General features: G+C 45.3%; 1 protein-coding gene across 1 annotated transcript in view; it reads left to right on the top strand.

The window, feature by feature from the left end:
• LOC138657425 (zinc finger protein 665-like) overlaps positions 1–23,217 on the top strand; it is an 88,450-nt gene extending 65,233 nt beyond the window's left edge. The window contains exon 7 of the mRNA XM_069745207.1: positions 18,686–23,217. Within this exon, the coding sequence (XP_069601308.1) occupies positions 18,686–20,379 (1,694 nt within the window). The 3' untranslated portion in view covers positions 20,380–23,217. The remainder of the gene's footprint in view (positions 1–18,685) is intronic.
• Positions 23,218–25,312: the final 2,095 nt, after the last annotated feature.

Consider the following 25,312-nt stretch of genomic DNA (forward strand, 5'->3'; position numbering starts at 1 on the left):
ACTGACTTCAAATGTGAGGTGGTCCCTAAAAAAAATGGTTTTGTAAATTTCGCTGTAAAAATGAGAAATCGCTGGTCAAATTTTAACCCTTATAACTTCCTAGCAAAAAAAATTTTTGTTTCCAAAATTGTGCTGATGTAAAGTAGACATGTGGGAAATGTTATTTATTAACTATTTTGTGTCACATAACTCTCTGGTTTAACAGAATAAAAATTCAAAATGTGAAAATTGTGAAATTTTAAAAATTTTCGCCAAATTTCCATTTTTATCACAAATAAACGCAGAATTTATTGACCTAAATTTACCACTAACATGAAGCCCAATATGTCACGAAAAAACAATCTCAGAACCGCTAGGATCAGTTGAAGCGTTCCTGAGTTATTACCTCATAAAGGGACACTGGTCAGAATTGCAAAAAACGGCCAGGTCATTAAGGTCAAAATAGGCTGGGTCATGAAGGGGTTAAGGGGGCCGATCTCCCCCGAAACACCAACAGGCGAGCATGGCGAGTTTACTCCCCATACCCTTTCCTGCGACGGATGTTCGGCCCTGAACTGGCCCTGTGAAATCCTAGGGGAGTGAACCCTTAGGATACACAGAGGCACTTTCCCTGAGCAGTCCGGCCGCCCTCCCTCTGCACCACCACTGTGGAACAGCGGTGCTGCATGGAGCTCCTCAGTCCCTCTCCACCCCCTCATCAAGAGGGGGGTGGATTGAGGTTGACTGCACCTTCCCTCGTACCTCACCTGAAAAGGACCACAAGCGGTGAGTCTGATAGGGTGGGGGGGCTCCCAAGCCCACCGCGGGCTCGGCCGCATTTCGCGGCCGGGCATCGCTAATTTAGTCCCCGGCTTCAGCCTCAGCTAGGCCGCGTTCCGCTCATAGCCGCGTCACTCGCGAGGCCCCGCCCACCGCTTCAGCGCTTCTCAACTCTCGGTGGCCATCTTGGACAGAAGATAGAGCTCCCGGTGTCTCTCTGGAGCCTCAGAACGCCACCAAATCAAGGAGTACGTCCCTCTCCGGTCTCAGTGCGGCATCCGGACACAGGACCTAGGAAGGTGCGCTGCACACTTAACACAGGCCCTTCTACTCCTGCAAACAGTGCTCCGCTCACTAGCTGCACAGGTGCCCCACAGCCCTGCACGGAGGTTAACTGACAACATGTCTCTGCATAAACCCAAAAAGTCTGCAAAAAGTGTTCTTCACTTCTTGCACCTCCTGTCAGGCTGCGCTACCAAGCGGGCATACTGCTCCGCTCTGTAATGCTTGTGACCCTAAATGAGCTCAGGAGCCCCCCGCCGCAAACGAGCTTGCGGTGACCAGTCCCCCTGAGTGGGCTTTGTCACTTTCGCAATCTATGGCTTCTTTGACCAAAGCTATCGAGTCCCTCCAGGATCCAACCTGGAGCCGGACCACTAATCCGCATATTCAGGATGTTTCCCCTACGGCTGCGGAATCTTCAGCCTGCAGGGGCCGCTCTCATTCTAAGCACAAGCGGTCATCTATGAAGCGCGTCCGTAGCTCGTCCCCCAGGCCCTCTGGTGCCTCGGCGTCCGTTAGCTCTGCTTCCCGCTCCCCAAGCACCTCTTCCGACCAGAACTCTGATCCTGAGTCTGACGGGCCTCTAGATCTGGAGTTGCCAGGTTATCAGAGCACTATAGATAGTCTCATCGAGGCTGTCAACCAGTCCCTTCAGGTTGATGAGGAACCGGCGACCATCAGTACGGATAATTCGGTGTCTTTTAAAAGGACCTAACGTACTCACAGGGTGTTCGCCAATCACCCAGACATAGTCCAGGGACATAGGGAGCGTCCAGACAAACGCTTTCAGAGCCAGAAATCTCTGGAGTCCAAATACCCCTTTTCTCCTGATCTCCGCAAACAATGGACAGAATCCCCTCCTGTGGATGCTACTGTGTCATGTTTGTCCTCTAAAAACTGTCCTATCCGTGCCGGACGGATCTTTGATCAAAGATCCCACAGATCTCCTAGTTGACAGTCTCACTCGCTCAGCTTTCGAGGCTTCAGGCTCGGCACTCTTTCCCTCCTTCGCTGCTACCTGGGTAGCCAAAGCTGTGACTTCTTGGGCACACTCCCTGCACCAGGCCTTACAAAGCAGTGATCTTCCTTCTGACTTAGCGGAGCTAGCAAATCAAATTTCCCTGGTGGGCAATTACTTATTAAACGCTTCCTTGGACGCGGCGAACTGCTCTGCACTTACGGCTTCAAACGCTGTGGCGATTAGGAGAGCGCTATGCCTGTGAAATTGCCGAGCGGACTCCGTCTCTAAAAAGTCCCTCACGTCTCTGCCATATCTCGGTGGCCTTCTATTTGGTGAAAAGCTGGACAAACTGATTTCAGACACCACCTTGAGGAAGTAGTTCCCTTCCCCATCAGAGGTTCAGACAACCGTTCCGACTTTCGTGGATCTTACGTATGACATTCCTCAGCCAATTCCCCTGGCTCGGGGCGCCGCGCCGGCAGAGACAAAAGCCCTCAGGCTCCATACAGGACCAACCATAATAATAATAATTTTTATTTATATAGCGCCAACATATTCCGCAGCGCTTTACAAATTATAGAGGGGACTTGCACAGACAATAGACATTACAGCATAACAGAAATACAGTTCAAAACACATACCAGGAGGAATGAGGGCCCTGCTCGCAAGCTTACAAACTATGAGGAAAAGGGGAGACACAACCATTCCTGGAGGGGCTGGTCCACACAGTCTAGGTCCAGGGGATCCAGACCCCAACCGTCTTCCTCTAAATGACTCGCAATCTCTTCCGGACGACACTAGCAAAGTATGCGGACGCCTTCTGTTGTTTCGTCATGTCTGGCTCGCAGTCGTTCACGACGAGTGCGTCAGGGATCTGGTGTCCTCCGGTTACAAAATCGATTTTTTCCTTCAGCCCCCCCCCCCTCCAACCTGGTTTTTCGCTACCCGCCCTCCCAAAGCAGGAATGCGCGCTCGGGCTTTTTCCAAGGCCACTCAGTCGCTCAGACAAGACGGAATGATTGTCCCTGTCCCAGAGGACGAAAAGTTCCACAGTTTTTATTCAAATCTGTTTATGGTCCCCAAAAAGGATGGAACAGTAGGGCCCATCCTGGACCTAAAGCTCTTGAACAGATTAGTCAAAGTCCGTCATTTCAGGATGGAATCTCTCTGTTCCGTCATTGCCTCGATGGAAGAAGGTGAATTCTTAGCATCCATCGACATCTGGGATGCGTACCTCCACATCCCAATCTTCCCACCTCATCAAAGGTTCCTTCGCTTCGCCGTCGGCGAAGAACATTTTCAGTTCACGGCCTTGCCTTTCGGCCTCGCCACCGCCCCCAGAGTTTTCACAAAGGTCATGGCGGCTGTCAGGGCCATTCTGCATTCTCGAGGTCTAGTCGTGCTTCCCTACCTAGACGACTTACTGGTCAAAGGCCCATCTTTCCGATCCTGCAAGGAGTGCATCCGCATTTCCTTGGATACTCTTCTCGGTTGGACTGGTTGATCAATCTAAAAAAGTCATCTCTTGTTCCAGCTCAACGGATCTCCTTCCTGGGCATGACCCTGGATACCTCCCTAGGGTTGGTGTTTCTTCCTCAGGACGAGGTCCTGGTTCTTCAACAGGGGGTCTGGAAGCTTCTTCAGCCGTCCCCTTGTTCCATCCGTTTCGGCATGAGGATTCTCGGGAAGATGTTGGCTGCAATGGAGGCAATTCCATTTGCACAACTGCACCTCCATCCCCTACAGCATGCTCTGCTGGACGCATGGGACGGGAGTCCCTTTTCCTTCGACCGTGTCCTCTCTCTCCTCGGGTCAAGCAGTCACTCCAATGGTGGATGCTCCGTTCCTCTCTCCTCCAAGGGAGGTCCTTCTTCCCAGTCCATTGGCTGGTATTCACTACCGACGCCAGCCTCCTAGGCTGGGGTGCGGTCTTTCGCCATCACACTGCGCAGGGAACCTGGACTCATCACGAGTCTCGTCTTCCCATCAATATCCTGGAGATACGTGCGATTCGGCTATCCCTAAAGCGGTTCCATCATCTCCTAGCAGGTCGCCCCATCTGTATCCAGTCGGACAATGCCACGGCTGTGGCTTATATCACCATCAAGGGGGAACCCGCAGAAGAGCTGCAATGGGCGAGGTAGAGCACATCCTTCGCTGGGCCGAAAACAACCACTCGGTCATATCGGCCGTTCACATTCCAGGAGTGGAGAATTGAGCCGTGGATTTCCTCAGCAGGCAAGGTCTTGCCTCAGGAGAGTGGTCTCTCCATCAGGACATATTCCAACAGATTTGCCTTCGTTGGGGTACTCCGGACGTAGACTTGATGGCTTCCTGGTTCAATGCCAAGGTACCTCAGTTTTTAGCCCTGTACCCCAGAGCAATTGGGGCGGATGTGCTAGTCCTTCCATGGAGTCAGTTTTGCCTCCCTTACTTATTTCCCCCACTGTCCCTGCTTTCCAGAGTAATCAGGAAGATCAGGACAGAGGATGTCCCTGTGATTCTCATTGCCCCGGATTGGCCTCGCAGGGCGTAGTATGCAGAGCTGGTCCAGCTCCTCGCAGACGTTCCTTGGCGCCTACCAGATCATCCAGATCTATTTTCTCAGGGCCAGATTTACCACCAGAACTCAGGGGCCCTGTGTTTGACCGCATGGCTATTGAATCCTGGATTCTGACTCAAGCAGGTTTTTCCCATGAGGTAGTTTCCACCTTGATCAATGCCCGAAAGCCAAGTCATCGCGCATCTATCATCGGATCTGGAGGATCTTCTTCGATTGGTGCAGAAGCAGAGGTCGCCCTCTGATGGTTTTCAACATCCCAGTATTATACTATCCGCACTGAAATATTGATTTTGGGCTTTTTTGGTCTATGGGGATTAACCCTGTGTGTGTGGAGTAGATATGAGGAAGGGAGCACGGCTCCTATGTGCAATATGATTGGTTCCTAGTATTATACCTTCTGCTCCGAGATAGTGATCTCGGGCTTCTCTGTCTATGAGGATTAACCATTTGTGTGAAGAGCAACTATAATTGGTATGGTCAAATGGGAGGGACATTTCCTTACTGTAGTGTAGCCTCAATTATAAAATATATTTAAAGAGTACTTACCTGTAAATCGTGCCGCTCACCTTGATTGAGTATTTCATCTGATTGTGAGGCACTATTATATATTTGTATGTTTTAGGTATGTTAATAAAGATTGTGTTTTAAAATATACACTTCGTGACGAAGGTTTTCTATCCGGTAGTCAATATGTTTTTATTGTATTTGGAGTGTGGCCCATTGTTGACTTGAGGAAATGGGCTGGTGCGTTTTGTTCATCCTCAGATGCAAGCCTGGTTAGGCGTATTCTGCAGGCAGCGGTTGCGCACCTGTAGACAGCAGGTGCCATAAGTTTACAGTTGAGTTGTTATTCCCCACCAAGGGACTGCTTTTGGACGTCCCACGGTCCTGTGTTCCCCAATGTGGCGATGGAGAAATGGGGATTTTTGTGTACTCACCATAAAATCCTTTTCTCCGAGACGCTCATTATGATGAGTGTTTTAGTCTTCGACATGTTGTTACTACGGTTAAATCTTGTTAATCTCCTACTGCTTGGCTACGAACTGGTATTATCCGGAGCCAGTGGGCGGTGTATACTGCAGAGGAGGAGCTAACCCTTTTTGTATTTATTAGTGTCAGTCTCCTAGTGGCAGCAGCATACACCCACGGTCCTGTGTCCCCCAATGAGTGGCTCGGAGAAAAAGATTTTCCGGTGAGTACACAAAAATCCCTATTTCCCTCCAGCATTCACAAATTTCTCCTCTCTTGAATATAGAATTCATGGTCACTGCGGATTCTTTAGATCTTTGTAATTCTCCCCTAGGTATATTAACCCTCACATGTCTGGGATGACAGGAATCAGCTCTCAGAATGATGTTGCCCATAGTTTCCTTGCGGAAAGAAGTAGTTTTTACCTTATTCCTGTCATCCACAGAGATCAGTAATTCCAAAAAACTGATGCTAGTTTTATTATGGGTGTGGGTAAAAAAAAAAAGGTTAGTTATTATTGTTCAGATAACTCATAAGTTTAGGAATCTCAGAAATGTCAGTGCCAATGCTCAGAAACGATCCTGCTCTGGAGAGTATTCTTCAGGAGGGGGTTTATTCTCCACAAGGAGAGCTCCCACCCTTCGTAATCTGTTAACCCCTAGTCTGGTAATGGATGGTCCTAGTAGAGCGTCCTGGCTGTCTACTAAAGGTTTCATCAGCTGCGGAGGCAAATGTGGAGCATGTAAATATGCAGGAAATTCCAAGCAATGTGTTAAGTGAGGCCTGAAACAATAGTTATTGGTGACTTTATGACTTGCAGCAATACATGTCATATACATGGTTACCTGCAGTATCTGTGATCTCTCCTATATCGGCTGCACAACGAGATCTCCGGCAGCCTCAGTGAGCCCTTCAGGGATCAGTGACCAGAGATTCACCTAATGTATCCAAACATTTTATCAGGTGCACGGTGGCGATTTGAGCTGGTTCCAGTTTTTCGGAATGGAAAAGGGTCAGTAATCCCAGAATGGGTGGAGCTTGGTGACAAACTTCATAGCCGAGAAACCCATTGGATCCTGATGATGGAGACCGCCCATCCCACCGGTGTAAATAAGAGCACAGATAGAATATTGTGTTATTAATATTGTTCACCGCATGATATTGTTGGGTTTAAGTTTGTATTTTCGTACTGGTAAGAGTTTTAATGTTGTGGGTGTGAAATAACTGAACCATGTGATGGGGCGTCTTATATTATTTATTTATAGAGCACCATTGAATCCATGGTGCTGTACATGAGAATGGGTTACATACAAATTATAGATATCACTTACAGTAAGCAAACTAACAATTACAGACTGATACAGAGAGGTGAGGACCCTGCCCTTGCGGGCTTACATTCTACAGGATGGTGGGGATGGAGACAATAGGTTGAGGGTTGCAGCAGCTCCGGTGTTGGTGAGGCGGTATCTCCGGTAGTGGTGAGGAGGCAGCTGGGTCAGTGCAGGCTGTAGGCTTTCCTGAAGAGGTGGGTTTTCAGGTTCCGTCTGAAGGATCCGAATGTGGTTGATAGACTTGTTGGGACACAGAATTCCAGAGGATGAAGGATATTCGCGAGAAGTCTTTGGAGGTGGTTATATAAACCCTGACTCACTGGTATAACGCTAGGTTATGACTAAGGGGCATATTTGGCCCTGAAACTCGTAAACCGGTGTCTCAGACCCCTGCTATTTATGCCATTTTTCTATTCTCGGTTGTCCATGCTTTTAATGAAGATTTTTGCAATAAAGTTTATTGGACTGCAACCTCTTGGTGCTGGATTTTTTACTACTTGTTGGATTTTCCTGGGATGGCAGCCATGCACAGAGTGGACAGATGAGCTGAAAAAACTTTTTTTATTTACTTAAGAACTTCAATGACCGTTTCCTGATAATCAAGGAAAGTATCTGCATTTCTGGCTTTTTTGTATAACACAAAATAATTATATGTGGCCACCTGAAACAAATAAATGACTAACTTATACTAGATATATGATTTTCTTGATACCTGGTATGGCTTGCAGAACCTGATCTAGAAGGTCCGCACCCCCCATATACTTGTTGTAGTCAATGACAGACACAGGTTTTGAAGTAGTGGATCCCTGTTGGTCTGCAGTGGCCCTTGTGGTATCTGTGTGGATCGAGCTCAGGATAAAAATAACTTTTTTATCCTTGTGCTTGGGGGCAAGCATCTCTCCATTGCGTAAAGCCCCTGACTGGCCCTTTTGGAACTTTTCATTGACCAATGATTGTGGAAACCCCTGACTGTTTTTGCAAATGGTCCCACAAGCCCCCATGTTATGTTCAACCAGACTTTTAAAATAGGCGTATGCTGGTGTAGTAGTTGTCAACATACAGATCGTAGCCTTTATGCAATAATGGAGTTATCAGCTGCCCAAAATTTTTTCCAGATGTCCCCAGATGAGGAGGGCATCCTGGTGGGTTTAGTTGGCTATCTTTCCCCTCATAAATGCAAAAAGCTGATGTGTATCCGGTTGAAGTCTCGCACATTTTATAGAGCTTTATTCCGAAACTTGCCCTCTTAGAAGGAATAAATTGCTTGAGCTGCAGTCTTCCTTTGAATTTTACAAGGGACTCATCAATGGAAATGTTTTCTGTTGGGGTGTAAAGCTTGAAAGGGAACCTGTCACCCCGTTTTTTGAAGATGAGATAAAAATAGCGTTAAATAGGGGCAGAGCTGTGCTTTACATTAGTGTATATTTTGTGCCTTTATTACCCCCTATGCTGCCGAAATACCTTTGTAAAGTCGCCGTTTTGGGCTGTCACTCACGCTGGTCTGGTCATATGGGCGTGGTGACATCCCTGTTTGTCCCCCAGTTCTTGCTCATCTTTCCGTTGGTGGCGTAGTGGTTTGCGCATGCCCAGCTGCACAATCCACTGGGCAGCTGAAGAAAAAGAGCGCGATCTGCGCTATAGTATGGATTAGCGCTGGCGGTGGCCATCTTCCGGAGGCCGCGCCTGCGCAGATGGTAGTGCTCGGCTTCCCGGGCTTCCGGTAAAATGGCCGCGGGATGCTGCACGTGCGCAGATGGAGATCGTGGCGGCCGTTTTCCTGAAGCCAGTTAGGGATTTCCCCGGAATGATTTCTTCAAGGGCTGCCAGTTCGGGTCGGATGAGGGTTCGTTCAGCCCCGGTGTCCTTGAGGCGTGTAGCAACATGGCCTCCCACCGTGACGTGCTGTACGTTGTCACACACCCTCCCAACCACACCACCCACCAAAAGAACTGCATTAGGCCCTGGAGCCTTGGCTGGGAGGTTCTTCTGCTTGTCTGGACAGTAGGTACTGATATGACCAGGCCGCTTGTAGTGGTAACACTGGCGAGGCTCGGTGGTAGGTCTGGTGTGTTGGCTGGCAGGGGTACTGGCGTTGGTTGCAGGCTTACCCCCTCTCCAGCTGGTGGTGACTGGCTTCCGCACTTCCGATCTACGGTTGGCCTCATAGGCATCGGCAATCTGTGCTGCTTTCGTCACGTCTTTGGGTTCTCTGTCCATCACGAACTGTCGCACCTCAGCTGGGCAAAGATGGAAGAACTGGTCTTTGATCATCAGGTCTCGCAGCTGTGCAAAGGTGGTCACTGACAGTCCTTGGTCCACTGGTCAAAGTGGGTCCCCAGTCCATGCACCACATCACTGTAACTGTCGTGTGGGCCACGTTGGGGGGTCCGGAACTTTCTACGGTACACCTCGGGTGTAAGCTGGTACTTGGCTATCAGAGCCTGCTTGATGGCCTCATAGTCACCATCTTGTTCTTGAGGGAGGGCAGCAAACGCCTCCAGAGCTTTGCCTCTCAGCCCTGGTGTCAGGTATCGGGCCCATTCATCTGTAGGCAGCCGGTACTGTCTGCAGGCTTTCTCAAAGGCCCGCAGAAATGTGTCCAAGTCCCCGTCCTTCTCCATAACAGGGAAGTGATCGGGCCGGGGCTTAGGTATCTGAGCGCTGCTGGGCTCACGGCTCTGGGCGGTGGAGGGCATCCCCCCCCCCCTGCCGGAGCATCTCCAGTTCATGTTCTTCTGGGCTTGGCGCTCGGCTCTCTCAGCCTCCCGCTCGGCTCGCTGGGCCTGGCCCTCTTGCTCGGCTCGGGCCTCGGCCTCCTGCCGGTATTGCTGGATCAGCTGCCGACGTCCCTCATGGTCGTCAGTAGGGAATTCTTTCAAGGCCGCCTGCAGGTGGGGGTCCAATTCGCCCTGGTTGCTAGTCGGGCCCATATTCAGTAGTTGGACCTCTGCTGCATCACCTCTGCTCGTGCTGGCTTCTGCGGCCACTGGGCTCTGAGAGTGGTCTAGAGCGGCTTCCCATTGCACCAGATCTGTGACCAGTTGGGCTTTGTTTTTGCCTGCAAAGTCCATGTGCTGTGACTTGCATAAGGCAATAAGGGTGTCTCTGGTCTGCTGCTCATAAAAGGTTTCTCCCAGCACAACCATGGTTGCCAAATAAAAGATAGGACAGAAAAAAAAAAAAAAAAAAAGAAAGGGAGGGGATAATTACCAGTACACAATTGTCTCAAGACTAATAAACACTGAGTTCATTCTCCAAACTTATTTGCGCAGAATCCTCGCAAGAACTTTCTGCAAGTTGTTAGTGAGAGGAATGAATGAATGAATGCTCAAACCAAAACACTAATGCTCTAATATCCCACCGCTGCCACTAATTTGTCACGATTCACACCGTGACCGTCACCCCTACGTCACGGATCGAGGTGACTTTAGGCCAACAGACGGCTATCACATGTGCAGGGGGGCTTATCTTAGTTATCCCTCCACTCCACAATGTGATGAAAAATCACACAAGGCTATTGACCTCTTAGTTTACAGCAGGGGCTTATTTTAGGTATCCCACTGCTCTTCAATATACCACGAACTGCAGGGATTTATGTATATCCCGCTTACAGTTCCCCTTGAAACTTGCAGATCTCTGGCGCCCCCCCTTACTCTCAGGTCAGATTAGGTACTGCACCTTGGGTAATTAGTCGCTAGAAAGGCTGCCTGCTATGTACTGGCTATTGGGCACGCTGCAGCGACGCGATTAACTACTCCCACTCAAGCAGGAACAATAATTATCAACGCCGCAGTCGCTACGACAACACCCAAAAGCCTGCACACGGTAAGCTGCCACCAGCTTCGATTAAACGAAGCTAACCCAAAACAGTAGCGTAATTCCCTTCAGGAGACAGGGTACGTTTTAGAACAGGAGAACGAATCTAGTATATTAAATATTATACTCCATAAATGATTTTTTTTTTAAATTCGTTTATTGATTACAGGATAGATCATACACACATTTGCTTGTATTCATCATTATCCATTAATTACAGAAAATTATCATACATAGCCATGTATAAAATATTATAAAGATAATAAACTGTGCATGTTGATCATTAACGTCTTATTTTGAACCTTAACTACACTAACTTCTAATAAAGCCTCTAAGACTAACATAGTGCCTCTTGCAGGAGAGTTCTAAATAGATTCCGCCCTGTGAGTAAATAATGTCCAAATCGTACACCCTTTTCTTATGCGTATACTGAGTTATTTTGACCTAAACAGTATGACAGGATGAGTTCCATCTTCCCCATATCTTCTCAAATTTGGTTGGACAACCCCTATTTTGATACAGCGTCCGCTCATACGGAATAATTGAGTTCACTAAGTCAATCCATGCTCTAAGAGATGGACAAGAACCTCCCATCCAACGCATTGCCAACACCTTTCGCGCCATAAACAGCGATTCCCTCAAAAAAATTCCCGTGTGGTGGTCCCAAGCCTCCGCCTCCCATACTCCAAACAAACATACCAGTGGCTCAAGTGGAACAGGGATCGACACCAAGGATGTCAATAGTACCGTCACCTCTCTCCAATATTGAAAAACAACAGGACATTTCCATATCATATGGATAAAATCTGCGTCACTGGAGTGACATCTCAAGCAGTCTGATGAATGAAGACGGCCCATTTTAAAATGACGAGTCGGGGTCAAGTAGGATTGATATGATATACAGTAGGATCATCCTATTATTGATTGATGGGGAGACCTTAGTTGGAGATTCCAAGATTTCATCCCATTCTTCTCCCAGAGCATCTGGAAGTAGCCTCCCCCATTTTCCCTTAATTGAATCTATGGTAGATTCTCCGCCTATGGATAACAGGTATATAAAGAGGAAATAAGTCCCTGAGGACCCTGTGAATTGAGAATTCCTATTAACGGTAGAGTTGAAATAGCTCGACTTGCACTTGTATTCCGTACTTATGATTGGAAAGCAGATCTTAATTGTAAGTACCGGAAAATTGAGATCTCGGGATATTATGAGTATTTTGTAATTGTTCAAAGGACACAAAAATCCCCAGGCTATGTATATCACTCACTGTGAGGACACCATACGATATCCAAAATTCAGTAGACGGGTGGCCTAATAATCCCGGAAAATAGCCATTGTTCCATAGCGGCATTTCGGCTGCTATATCGACAAATTTTGTTACTTTTTTAATTTGCCTCCATATCGATCATGCCAATCGGAGCAAAGGAAGCAAACGAGGGACGGCAATTTTCTCCATCTCTAAAAAACCCAGCGGGCAATCAATTTTAGCTGAATGTAATATATGGCTTTCAGAGTTAGGAAGAGATTTCCCGGGCATCCACTTATTTATCATTTTAGCCTGCCCAGCAAGGTAATACAGATAGAAGTCCGGCAAGGCCGCCCCGCCCCCCTGTTTGGGTCTCTGCAGGGTGGATAATTTAAGTTTAGGCCTAGCCTTCCCCCATATGAAAGATGTAGTAAGGGAATTCAGGGTTGCAAAAAAAGATTTAGGTATTAAGACGGCACTATGTTGAAAACAGTAGCTCAATTTTGGGAGCAATATCATTTTGATCAGGTTGATACGACCAGCCATAGATAGCGGGAGCTTGTCCCAGGTAGCAAATTTAGATTTAACCACGTCCAGTAGTGGATATATATTGAGATGAAGATCTAGGTGACTGCGCTGAGACATATGTATTCCAAGGTACTTAAAATTGGAGACAAGGGGCAGCAGCTAGAGGGTTTCAAGACATGGCATTGGGGTATGGGAGAGAGGCATCAGAGCAGACTTATCCCAATTTATATATAGGCCAGAAAACTTACTAAATTTAACAAACATTGTTATTACTTTTGGTAATGTATCTTCTGTCTGGTCCATAAACACCACCATATCGTCAGCATAAAGACCAATAATGTCCACTCGATCAGCAATATGTATCCCTTTAATGTCTACAGAGGACCTCATCCGTATTGCCAAGGCTTCTATAGCCAAGGCAAATAGAGCTGGGGAGAGAGGGCATCCCTGGCGAGTTCCCCTATGCAAGGAAAATGGTGCAGATATAGAGCCGTTTACCACCATATGTGCCCCAGGCTTCGCATATAGTGTACCTATCCCTCTCAGAAATTTATTCCCGAACCCATATTTCCGTAGATATGCAACTAAAAAGGACCACTCAAGGGAGTGAAAAGCCTTGGCTGCGTCCAGCGACGCCAATGCCCACTTGTTATCCGGTTCTAGTGAACTATATTGAATGACCGATTGCACCCGTCTGATATTAATAGAAGTATTTTTCCCGGGCATAAAACCGGTTTGATCTGGGTGTATGAGATCTAATATGATCGCATTCAATCTAGTAGCTAGAATTTTAGTAAAAATTTTATAGTCCACATTCACCAAAGAAATTGGTCTATAGGATCCACAATCCAGAGGATCCTTCCCTTCCTTCCTGAGCACGATAATATTAGCATCATAAAACGTTTCGGGCACAGATTCTCCCTCCCATATTCCCCTAAGTACCTTCAGCAACATAGGTGCCAATTTATCACGGTATTTCCTATAAAATTCAATGGGAAACCCATCAGGTCCCGGGGCCTTCCCAGTAGCCATATCTGCTATAGCATGTTCTACCTCTTCCAGAGTAAATTCAGCCTCCATAAGGGCTCGTTGGGATGGGCTTAGCGAGGGGAATGTTATATCCGATAAATAATCCAAGCATTCATCAACATCAAAACCACTATTAGACTTGTACAGCGAAGTATAATAATCATAAAAGCCCTGAAATTTTCCATCAGTAGAGGACACCAATGAGCCATCGGACCCCCGGATCTGCAATATTGTGTTGGAGGTGCTATGCTGACGCACCAAGAAGGCCAGGAGTGTGCTGGCCTGATTCCCCAGCTCAAAATAGGACTGACGAGTGAAAAATAATTTGCGTTTTGAATTAGCGTCTGCATGTTGGGTATATAGTCTCTGGGAAGTAAGCCACTCCATTCTATTACTGCTGGACTGATTGGCTATATAAGTGGCCTCCGAGTCTTTTAATCTTTGCTCTATCTCCTTGTCCTCCCTCGCCGTCACCCTCTTGATATAGGAAATAGTAGAAGACAAGCATCCTCTCAAGTATGCCTTCAGGGTATCCCAGAATAAACCCAAGGTTTTGGAGTTCCGAATGTGTTAGCATAAAACCATTCAACTGATCAACTGTCCTATCACTAGAGTCTATCAATTTTAACCAGAAGTGATTCAATTTCCAGGACCTATTGTTGTTATCGGATTGCCCATATTTAAGTTTAAGAATAATTGGGCTATGGTCTGAGATCCCCCGATTACCATGTTCAATGCTATCCACCCGTAATGCCAAACCACCCGACCCAAATATATAGTCTATTCGAGATAGAGACTGCCTAGTAGACGAGTGGCAGGTGTACCCTTTAACTTTTGGATGATTTATTCTCCATAAATCTAGCCACCCGCTCCCTTCCATAAACAATGCTAATTGAAAGGGGTGTTGAGGTAGAGCTTCCCCTGATGCTACGTCGTCCAATCTCAATCTATCCATGGATTGATTCATAATTAAATTAAAGTCTCCCATACAAATAACATTGGCTTCCGGATATTTTAAGGAGAAACCCAGAGCCATACGTAGGATTGACATGTTAGCAGGAGGGGGGTTATAGATACATAACAACACATACTCTCTTGAGTTAATAAATGCATGCACAAACATGAAACGACCCTCTGGATCACGTCTCGCCTCCTTGGCCTCCCATCTGTGTATCAGCAGAGAGACCCCTCTTGAATAGCTAGTGTGGAATGCGTGTAGGGACCATTGTACCCATGGCTTTTGCATACATCGAGCCGTGTCTCTTGTTAAATGTGTCTCTATTAGTGCTACAACATGAGGGTGATATCTTTTTATCTGCGAAAATACCTTCATTTTCTTTCGAGGGGTTTTTATACCTCGTATGTTCCAGGTCATACATATAAGTTCAACCCCCATGTTTACTCTTAAAGGGGGAATTAATGCATATCATTATTGTTCGGGTGCAGTTCAGCGGCATCACACAGAGCAAAGAGTTAGTATTAGAGGCAACCATATTTAGTAAACAACCAAACTATTACATAAAACCGAACTAAACAAAACTTGAACAGTAGGGGAGTATATTTCCATACACCCACAGTCAAATTGAAAAGGGGATACCCTCACTGGATTCAGTGTCCGGTATTGTTGACATTTTCCGCACCCAGACAGAAAGCTCTATCTGTATTGCCATTAATCAGGGAACCCAGGCTAGGAGTCTTCTGCATTCGACCCACCGCGAGACCGCAGCCACTCGGTCGCCTCCGCTGGGTCCGTGAAGAATAAGGAGGAGCCCTTATGGACGATACGAAGCCGGGCTGGATAAAGCATGGAGTAGACGATGTTCTTATCTCTAAGTTGTTTCTTGACATCCATAAATCGTGCCCGCTGCTTTTGAAGTTCCATGGAAAAATCTGGAAAGATCGATATGGTAGCATTATCGAATTTAATGAGGCCCTTGTGTCGCGCCAAGCGAAGGATGGCATCTCTGTCTCTACAATTATGGAGACGTGCCAGGAAAGGCCGTGGTGGAGCTCCAGGAGGAAGAGGTCTCGTCGGGACCCTATGGGCCCCCTCCACCGAGAATGTCGAGGAGAATCCATCTCCCAATGACGACTTAACCCCTTAATGACCGCCAATACGTCTTTTAACTGACCTGAGATATAAGAGAATAGCCTCCCCATACAGGTGACAATCCAGCAGCTGTCGGCTGTGCACTATAGCTGACAACTTGCTGTATCAGCCACGATCAGTGTTTGCACTGTACATATCTGTTTAACCCCTGAGATGCTGCTGTCAATAGTGACTACATCATTATAAATGGTTAACAGAGTGTGGGGGCTTCCTCTTTATCCTAATTGGTGCCCTCAGATCATGATTGTGGGGTCCTGATGTTTGCCATTGCAATTCACGACCAAATAGCGGCCTTAGAGTCTGTCGGCTGTTGTAACCTGTTCAGAAGTTACCGGCATTTAGGTGGTAAAAATGCACATTTTCATTTCTGTCATACCACTTTGCATTAATTCCTGTAGAGCACCTGAAGGGTTAATAAACTACCTGACTGCAGTTTTCAATATGTCAGGGGGTGCTGTTTTTAAAATGGTATCACGTTTGGGGGTTTCCCAATATTTGAGACCCCTAAAGTCAATTCAAACATGGATAGTTCCCTAAAAAAATAAATGTTGTAAATTTCCTTGAAAAAATGAAAAATTACTGCTACATTATTAAACCTCTTAAAATGCTAAGAAAATAAAACAACATTTTACAAATGGTGCTGATGTAAAGCAGCCATGTGGGAAATATTATTTATTAATGGTTTGCTGTGGTCTGACCATCTGTATTAAAGGAATAATCATTCAAACTTTGAAAATTGCTAATTTTTTAACATATTTCTCAAATTTTTGATATTTTCTATAAATAAACACAAAACATATTGACCTAAATTTACCATTATCATAAAGTATAATGTGTCACGAAAAAACAATCTCAAAATCACTGGGATATGTTGAAGCATTGCAGAGTTATTACCACATAAAGTGGCACTGGTCAGATTTCAAAAATTTGGCTCCGTCACTAAGGGGTTAAGCCATTCCTCCAGAAACTGCTCAGGCTCCTGACCCTCCGACCGCTCCGGGAGACCTATAATTCGGATATTATTGCGGCGCAGTCTATTTTCCAAGTCGTCTGCCTTTTGCTTCCAGGCATTTACGGATCCAGCAGCTTTAGTCAGTTTAGCTTCCATAGGGGTGATAGTGTCTTCTATATGAGACACCCTTGTTTCAACCTCTGAGATGCGCCCTCTCATAGCTTGCATGTCATGTCGCAGGCGTCCCACCTCAGTATGCACATCTTCTATTTTCTCCGTAAGAGATGATCTAGTGAGGGAGATAGCCTGCATCAACTGCTCTGATGCCTGTTTAAAAGTCAGTTCATCCTCTCCTCCCTCCTCATTACTATCAGAGGGGCGACCATTACGCTGGGATGGTGCAGGATTATTTCTAAGATTGCACACATTATCATGAGGATCGTCTTTGGCATATTTTTTTATTTTTCTACAGCCGTTGCTCCACTAGAGTGCTGCATGGTGGGTACTCACAAGGGGATCTCACAAAGTGACCTCAGGGGTAGTTATGGATAAGTTATATTCCGATTTCTAGTTTTGTACTATGAAGCCCAAAGTTATAAGACAAGAGTCCGCTGGGAAGGCAGCTTAGGGTATCCGGTATATAAAGATAGCCGCTGTAACACACAAGCCGTGCAGTTCCACAGTTACCATAAGGGGAGCGCAGGTCCCACTTTCTCAGGGCACACGCTGCACCACCCTTCTTCAGGCACACACTCACCGCCCAGCGCCGCTGATAAGATTAAAAGTGCAACTTCCCTATCTGTCAGGGTGTGCACGAAGTTGATGGCCGCTGCCCCAGGCACGTACCGCCACTTGTCAGTCCTCACAGCTCTTGCGTGCAGGCACCCCGCCGCGCTCACCAGCACCATCCACCGCCGCAGATTCTGAGATGAAAGGAACCCGGCTCCAGCAGAGAGCAGCGCCGCGTCCCGTATGCCTTCCCAGCTTCCACGTGTCCATAAATTATTTTAAGGCAGTGTTTATCGAAAAATATTACAAGGATGTTACAAAAGAGACAATTGCAAATATGTACAAGGTAATTATAAAATATACAGGTGTTAAATGAGAAGTAACACTTACATGTGCTCAGTTCATATCAGTTCAGGCAACCAGGCTAGTGGGCTTCCATCTGTCCCAATGAATTAGGACTGGTTAGGTACAGCCCTTCAGGTCAAACTCACATGGCTTCCAGCAGACAGACTCACTGCTGGAATCTGGCCAGAAATCTTATAGCTGCAGCCTGTGACATCACAGAAAGGGGTTGGAGTACTCCGTCCCTCCTACCTCCTCAGTCTTAGTAATTCAACCTTAAATTTGTCTAATTTCTATAACTCTGCTCCAGAACATGTCATAGTCATAACAAACCCAGCATTCATCTCGTATTAACGTTGGCATTCTAATGAGATCAAATATGTCCTATGTGTCATGTGTCATTACAGAGAAATCCCTACTTTATTCCCTGATGGAGTTAGAAGCTCATGTTTACCGTGATGGATAGATGCTCCGATGGACTTTACCAATATCTATCTAAGATTCTCTTGGCCCCAGTCATTGGCCCAATATCTTACAATAATGGAACAAAGGACTCTCATGGATTCTAGAAACTTCTAATCCAGTTTCTGCTAGAGGAAGATTCCAGCCTGGTCATAAATTCCTTTGCTCTCAGAGCTAGAGGCAATAAAATCTCCCCCACACGCATTGAAAAGGAAAGCTAAACACAGAGTGAAGGGGGGGTCACCGCCCACACTATGTGCTGGCAGGGAAACAAACTTATATGATATTTCATACAATATCGTGACAATGGACCTGAGTGGGGACTTGTTTTTTGTGAGAAGAGAATTGGTATTATTTTCGCCTACATAACATTGATTGGTTTCTTTTTATTCGATATTTGGGAGGCAGAATGAACAAACGGTTGATCACTACACACTACTTGTTCATCCAACAAGGTTTTCTATTAGACTGTGAACTGTCATTGTCTTGGTAAATAAAGTATTTTTAACATGGCTTGCCATTTTATGGACTGTTTAAGTAGAAATGTTCAAAAATATAAAATTCAAGAATATTTTTATAAAAAAAATAATTGTTTTTTATCTTAGATGACTGTACCAGGAGATCAGAGGGACAGCTGACCTCTTCAATTTTTAAATCTGATGATCTTGAAATCCTACAAGATACAACTGAAGTGATTGCTTTTACTCCAGATATACCATCATCCATTCACAGCAAAGATTTGTCATCTGATCCTATGAAACAGGTCCCATCTTCTGATTCATTACTGACTACTAAGGAAAGTCAAAGTAAAAAAAAAGGCATTAAAAAACTAACTGCTCCTAAAGCAAAGAAGTCATTTTCATGTCCAGAATGTGGCAAATGTTTTAGCAAGAAATCAGAATTGGTTTATCACCATAGAACTCACACAGGAGAGAAGCCTTTTTCCTGTTCAGAATGTGGGAAATGTTTTGTGCGTAAATCAAAGCTTGTTAGTCACCAGAGAACTCACACAGGGGAGAAGCCATATTCATGTTCAGAATGTGGGAAATGTTATAAATTCAAAGAAACTCGTGATGGCCATCAAAGAACCCACACAGGGGAGAAGCTTTTTTCCTGTTCAGAATGTGGGAAATGTTTTATCCAGAACTCATATCTTGTTATTCATCAAAAAACCCACACAGGGGAGAAGCCTTTTTCCTGTTCAGAATGTGGGAAATGTTTTATCCAGAAATCACAGCTTGCTAGCCATCAAAGAACCCACACAGGGGAGAAGCTTTTTTCCTGTTCAGAATGTGGAAAATGTTTTAACCATAAAAGTAGTCTTGTTACACACAAAATAACTCACACGGGGGAGAAGCCTTTTTCTTGTTCAGAATGTGGAAAATGTTTTGCACATAAAAAAGCGCTTGTTAATCACCAGATAACTCACACTGGGGAGAAGCCATATTCATGTTCAGAATGTGGGAAATGTTTTAGCAATAAATCAGAATTGGTTTATCACCATAGAACTCACACAGGAGAGAAGCCTTTTTCCTGTTCAGAATGTGGGAAATGTTTTGTGCGTAAATCACTGCTTGTTATTCACCAGAGAACTCACACAGGGGAGAAGCCATATTCATGTTCAGAATGTGGGAAATGTTTTAAATTCAAAAACACTCGTGATGGCCATCAAAGAACCCATACAGGGGAGAAGCCTTTTTCCTGTTCAGAATGTGGGAAATGCTTTATCCAGAACTCACATCTTGTTAGCCATCAAAAAACCCACACAGGGGAGAAGCCTTTTTCCTGTTCAGAATGTGGGAAATGTTTTATCCGGAAATCACATCTTGCTAGCCATCAAAGAACCCACACAGGGGAGAAGCTTTTTTCCTGTTCAGAATGTGGAAAATGTTTTAACCATAAATGTAGTCTTGTTACACACAAAATAACTCACACGGGGGAGAAGCCTTTTTCTTGTTCAGAATGTGGAAAATGTTTTGCACATAAATCAGTGCTTGTTAATCACCAGATAACTCACACGGGGGAGAAGCCTTTTTCCTGTTCAGAATGTGGGAAATGTTTTAACTATAAAAGTAATCTTGTTACACACACAATAACTCACACGGGGGAGAAGCCTTTTTCTTGTTCAGAATGTGGAAAATGTTTTGCACATAAATCAGTGCTTCTTACTCACCAGATAACTCACACGGGGGAAAAGCCTTTTTCTTGTTCAGAATGTGGGAAATGTTTTAAATGGAAAGCGCTTCTTGTTAGACATCAGAGCAGTCACTCGGAAGAGAAGCCTTTTTCATTTTCTTAATGTGGGAAATATTTTACTTGGAAATCAACTGTTAATAAACATCAGAGACATCACATAGGGGAATGTTGGAATAGTTTTAACCAGTGATGCGCGAGCACTAAAATGCTCGGTTGCTCGGGTCGAGCAAATTGGAATTCTCGGGTACTCGACCAGAGCAACCAGCCCAATGTAAGTCTATGGGAAACCTGAATAATTTTACCTTGACCCCCTCGGGGGTCTTTTTAAGGTCTAAAAGTGTCTGAAAATGAAAACTCTGCTCAAGTGACCCAGGAACATCATGGGGAATCGCCCCTGGAAGCATTTCTGACTCCTAGGTCACAGCTGTAAGCAATGTTGTCAGAGTTTCACGCCATTTTTACAGGTGCACAAAAAAACATACGAAAACTAAACCAAAATGGATTTTGCTGGGAAATATGTTAAAGTACATCCTGCCAGGGTAATGAGTTGAATAAAAGGCAAAATTTTTAACTCCAGACCAAAATAGTCCAAGTGATGGAGGAACATGTTCACACGCAGAGTTTTTGATGCGTTTTTCAACTGTAACATTGCTTTCAACCAATACAAATGCATTCACTGGGAAATGTCATTGTAAGATTTAACAACCCTAGCTGGCCATGTGGTGTATGACACATAAGGAGACATCTTGTTTCATTTATGAAGGAGGGACTCTTAGTCACAAAGCCTATTTTTAGAGGGGCATCAGGCGGCATTAATATTCTTAAAGGGCCATTATTAAACAGTGAGTCTCCTATGCTGTTACTGCCTATGAAGTGAGTGACTGGGCTGCCAAGAATTACAACGCACCCCAATACCCCTTTCACGAGAGGTACAGGAGGGCTTCCTTAAAAAATGTTGAATTGAAAGCAAGGCCTGCCCTGCTTTCAAGTCATATGCATCCCAATAAGTCTATGCACCCAGGTACTGGATGGCCACAGGAAAGCCCACTTCACATTATTCGGTTGGTCCTGCCATACTGTTTTCTTATGCATTGAATGCAAGAGCCGCCTTGACCCAAATTTGCACGCACCCCAATCCCCCTTTGGAAGAAACATGGAGGAGTGCCTCATAAAAAAAAAAGTCCCATTACAAAGGAGTGGGTCTCCTAGACTCGTAATACCCATACACTAAGTGTATGGGCTGACAACCATTTCACCATGGGGGTACATTTTTAAACACAATTTTTTATGGGGATCATAGACACCCTTGCCAAAAAATTGACTGGCTGTAGCAGCACGGAACACGTTAACCCTGGTGATCTAGTGGCAGTGGATGATGAGATGTGGAGGAAGGCCCTTACACTGAGGCTATGTTCACACGTTGCAGATTTTGCTGCGGATCTGCAGCGGATTGGCCGCTGTGGATTCGCAGCAGTTTTCCATGAGTTTACAGTACCATGTAAACCTATGGAAAACAAAATCTGCAGTGCACATGCTGCTGAAAAAAACGCGTGGAAACGCTGCATTGTTTATTCCACGGCATGTCAATTCTTTGTGCGGATTCCGCAGCAGTTTACACCTGCTCCATAATAGGAATCCCCACAAAAACTGTCAAAATTCCACAGTAAATCCGCAGTGCGAATTTCCTGCAGATTTACCAAAATCATTGCGGAAAAATCCGCACTTCTTTCCGCAACGTGTGCACATACCCTAAGTGTATGGGCTGACAAACATTTTCCCATGGGGTAATTTTTTTTTTTTTTTTTTTTACATTCAGCCCAAAATAGTGTTTACTGTTTAGAGCTAGGGTAACACACAGCAAAAAAGGTGAATGGGAGCCTGAAAGACACTTTGTAGACCAAAGATACATGAGGCGTGTCACGGAGATACCACACTGTAAAATATGTGGCTTGTGTTTTTATTTTAGCCCCAAAATAGTGTATAGAAATCAGGTCAAAGGCAGCAAACACAGTGGAATGTAGCTCTGAAATGCCACAATTTGTAGGCCACAGATTCATCTGGCGTTTGAGATACCAGATTCTTTAATATGTGGCCTATATATTTTTTACTGCTAAATAGTTTTTATAGCTAGGGTAACACACCACAGAAAAAGTAGAATGGAAGCCTCAAAAGCACACTTTGTAGCCCACCGATAGATGAGGCGTGTCACGGAACTACTGTACCACACTGTAATATATGTTGTTTTTTACCAAAATAGTGTATAGACCTAGGGTATTAGACAGACCAAAAATTGGAATGTATGCATGAAAAACAACTATTTTTAGACCACACATAGAACGGGCATCGGACGTAGGTAAGACTGTTTCAATATGTGGCCTGTATATTTTTAAAACCACAAAATACTGTATACACCAAGGGTAGCAGACCAAAAACTGGAATGTATGCCTGAAAAGCCAAGATTTGCAGACCACAGATAGACTAGACGTGTGACTGAGATAAACAGAGTGTTTCAATACGTGGCCTGCATTTTTCACAATTTTAAAAAACAACAAAATACTGTATACACCAAGAGTAGACTAAAAACTGGAATGTGTGCCTGAAAAGCCAAGATTTGAAGACCATAGATAGACCAGACTTATGACTGAGATAAGACTGTTTCAATATGTGGGCTGTATTTTTTTACAATTTTAAAAACAAGAAAATACTGTATACATCAAGGGTAGCAGTCTAGCAGACCAAAAACTGGAATGTATGCCTGAAAAGCCAATATTTGAATACCACAGATAGACCAGGTGTCTGACTGAGGTAACAGACTTTCAATGGCCTGTATTTTGTAAAAAATTTAAAAACAAAATTCTGTATACAGCAAGGGTAGTGGACCAAAAAATGCAATGTATGCCTGCAAAGACACAAAAGAGCACAGTGAGGCCAAAAATACTCTGTTGTAAAAAAAAAAATCACAGTAATAAGCAAGTGCTAGTTAAAAGATGGAAAAAAACAGGGTATTTAATTGATACTTTTTTTGTATACAAAGCTGCTCCACCAATCGTCAAGGTATACCCAAATAGAGCAGTCCTAACTAATGTATATAGTCCCTATCTGATGTATTTAAAAACCTGATCATCTGTATAGTGCCTGTATAAGCAGGGTTTAGAGAGGGAATATCCATGTGGACATGCTGGATGGAACAGCTTTAGTGCAAATGACCCATAAGGAGTGGTGGACTCCCCAGTCTTGTAGAAACAAGAGAACAATTATCGAACCAGAAACACAGACTGCTCTATATGGGTATACCTTGACGATTGGTGGAGCAGCTTAGTATACATTTTATTGCAAAAAAAAGTATCAACTAAATACCGTTTTTTTTCCATCTTTTGACTAGCACTTGCTTATTACTGTGATTTTTTTTTTACAACAGAGTATTTTTGGCCTCACTGCTCTTTTGTGTCTTCAAGTTTCTTGGTGGTGTGTGAACATGTTCCTACAGACTTGTTCAATGTGCAAGTAGACCATGTGTTTCTGGTCCGTATGTCTGCAAAGCAAGGATTTGGACACCACAGATACACCGTGCAATCAGGGCATTACTGCCCTGACTGGCGTATGGGGCCCGGTGGGCAGAGGGGGCCCTGTCTCATCTGCTCACCAGGCCCCTACCCGCAGCTGCAGGCTAAACCGGGCCCTTAGGTTACTGGCTGAGCACGGAACCCAAGCCCACTTATCATTTATGAGTGGGAAAAAAAGACTCGAGGTGAAAGGTTTCCGCCCATCCTGACATCACTGCCGCTTATTGGGTGCCTGTACTTGACTCTGGCAGCAAAAGAGAGCGCAGTCTTCCTGTTTATGTGGCTGCTGTGAGGAAAGAACGGGACGCAGAGACGAAGGACGGGTCCATGCACAGTGGGGCGGATGCGGGATGTGGGAAATGCAGGATGGGGGGAGCCGCTAGTGTGGACGGCTGATAGAGCAGGGCCGTGCCTACCGCAGAATATACAAGTTCGGTCACCAGGTCGGAAGTGGCCTGTGTCAGAGTGCATGTCTCATTTCCGCTGGGCATGCTGCCTCTGTGTTATTACTCCCTGGTCCCAAAGACATGGGCCTCTGTAGATAGTGCTGATGGTCATCATGGTCTTACAAGGGGGTGTGTCCAAGTAATATTCTGAGGGTGTGCCTTTTGACTGCCGCATTATTACAATGTGAGCCACGCCCTTTTGTATTTTTAGCTCTATATAAAAAGTCCTTGTGTGGGAAAAGGGCAGAACGCTGGACACACTGGGGCAGAACGCTGAACACATTGGGGCAGAATGGAGACGGGGCAGGATGGAAGACATGGGGGCATGACTGGAGAAACTGGGGGCATGACTGGAGACAGATGGGGCAGAATGGAGACACGAGGCAGGATTGCAGACATGGCATGATTGGAGACGGGGCAGAATGGAGATACGGGCATGATTGGAGACACTGGGGGCAGGATTGGAGACAGATGGGGCAGGATGGGGAGATCATATGGGGCAGAATGGATACTCATGAGGGCAGGATGGGAGAACACATGGCTGACGCCAGGAATGAGACACACGGGGGCCAGGATGGGGAATATTATTACCATAGGGGCTAAATAAAGGATATTATTACTGCAGTGACGTATATATTTTATTTTTTTAGTATACTATTTTAAATAGGGGGGCAGGCCTGTTACTGTGTAAAGCAGTGTTCCCCAACTCCGGTCCTCAAGAGCCACCAACAGGTCATGTTTTCAGGATTTCCTTAGTATTGCACAGGTGATTGAATGCTTGCCTGTCCAGGTGATGCAATTATCACTTGTGCAATAAGTAGGAAATCCTGAAAACATGACCTGATGGTGGCTCTTGAGGACCGGAGTTGGGGAAGACTGGTGTAAAGTGATACTATGTCGCCTTTTTTTCTTCATGTGGTGTAATGTAGAAGTTGGGAAAAATAAGTAATGTGTTCTGCAAGCGGAGCTCGAGATAACTGTTATTTCCTGCAGAGATGAGCCCTGGCTGGAAGAAGTGATGGCGGTC

The sequence above is a fragment of the Ranitomeya imitator genome, chromosome 1 (genome assembly GCF_032444005.1).
Source record: "Ranitomeya imitator isolate aRanImi1 chromosome 1, aRanImi1.pri, whole genome shotgun sequence".
Classification (NCBI taxonomy): domain Eukaryota; kingdom Metazoa; phylum Chordata; class Amphibia; order Anura; family Dendrobatidae; genus Ranitomeya; species Ranitomeya imitator.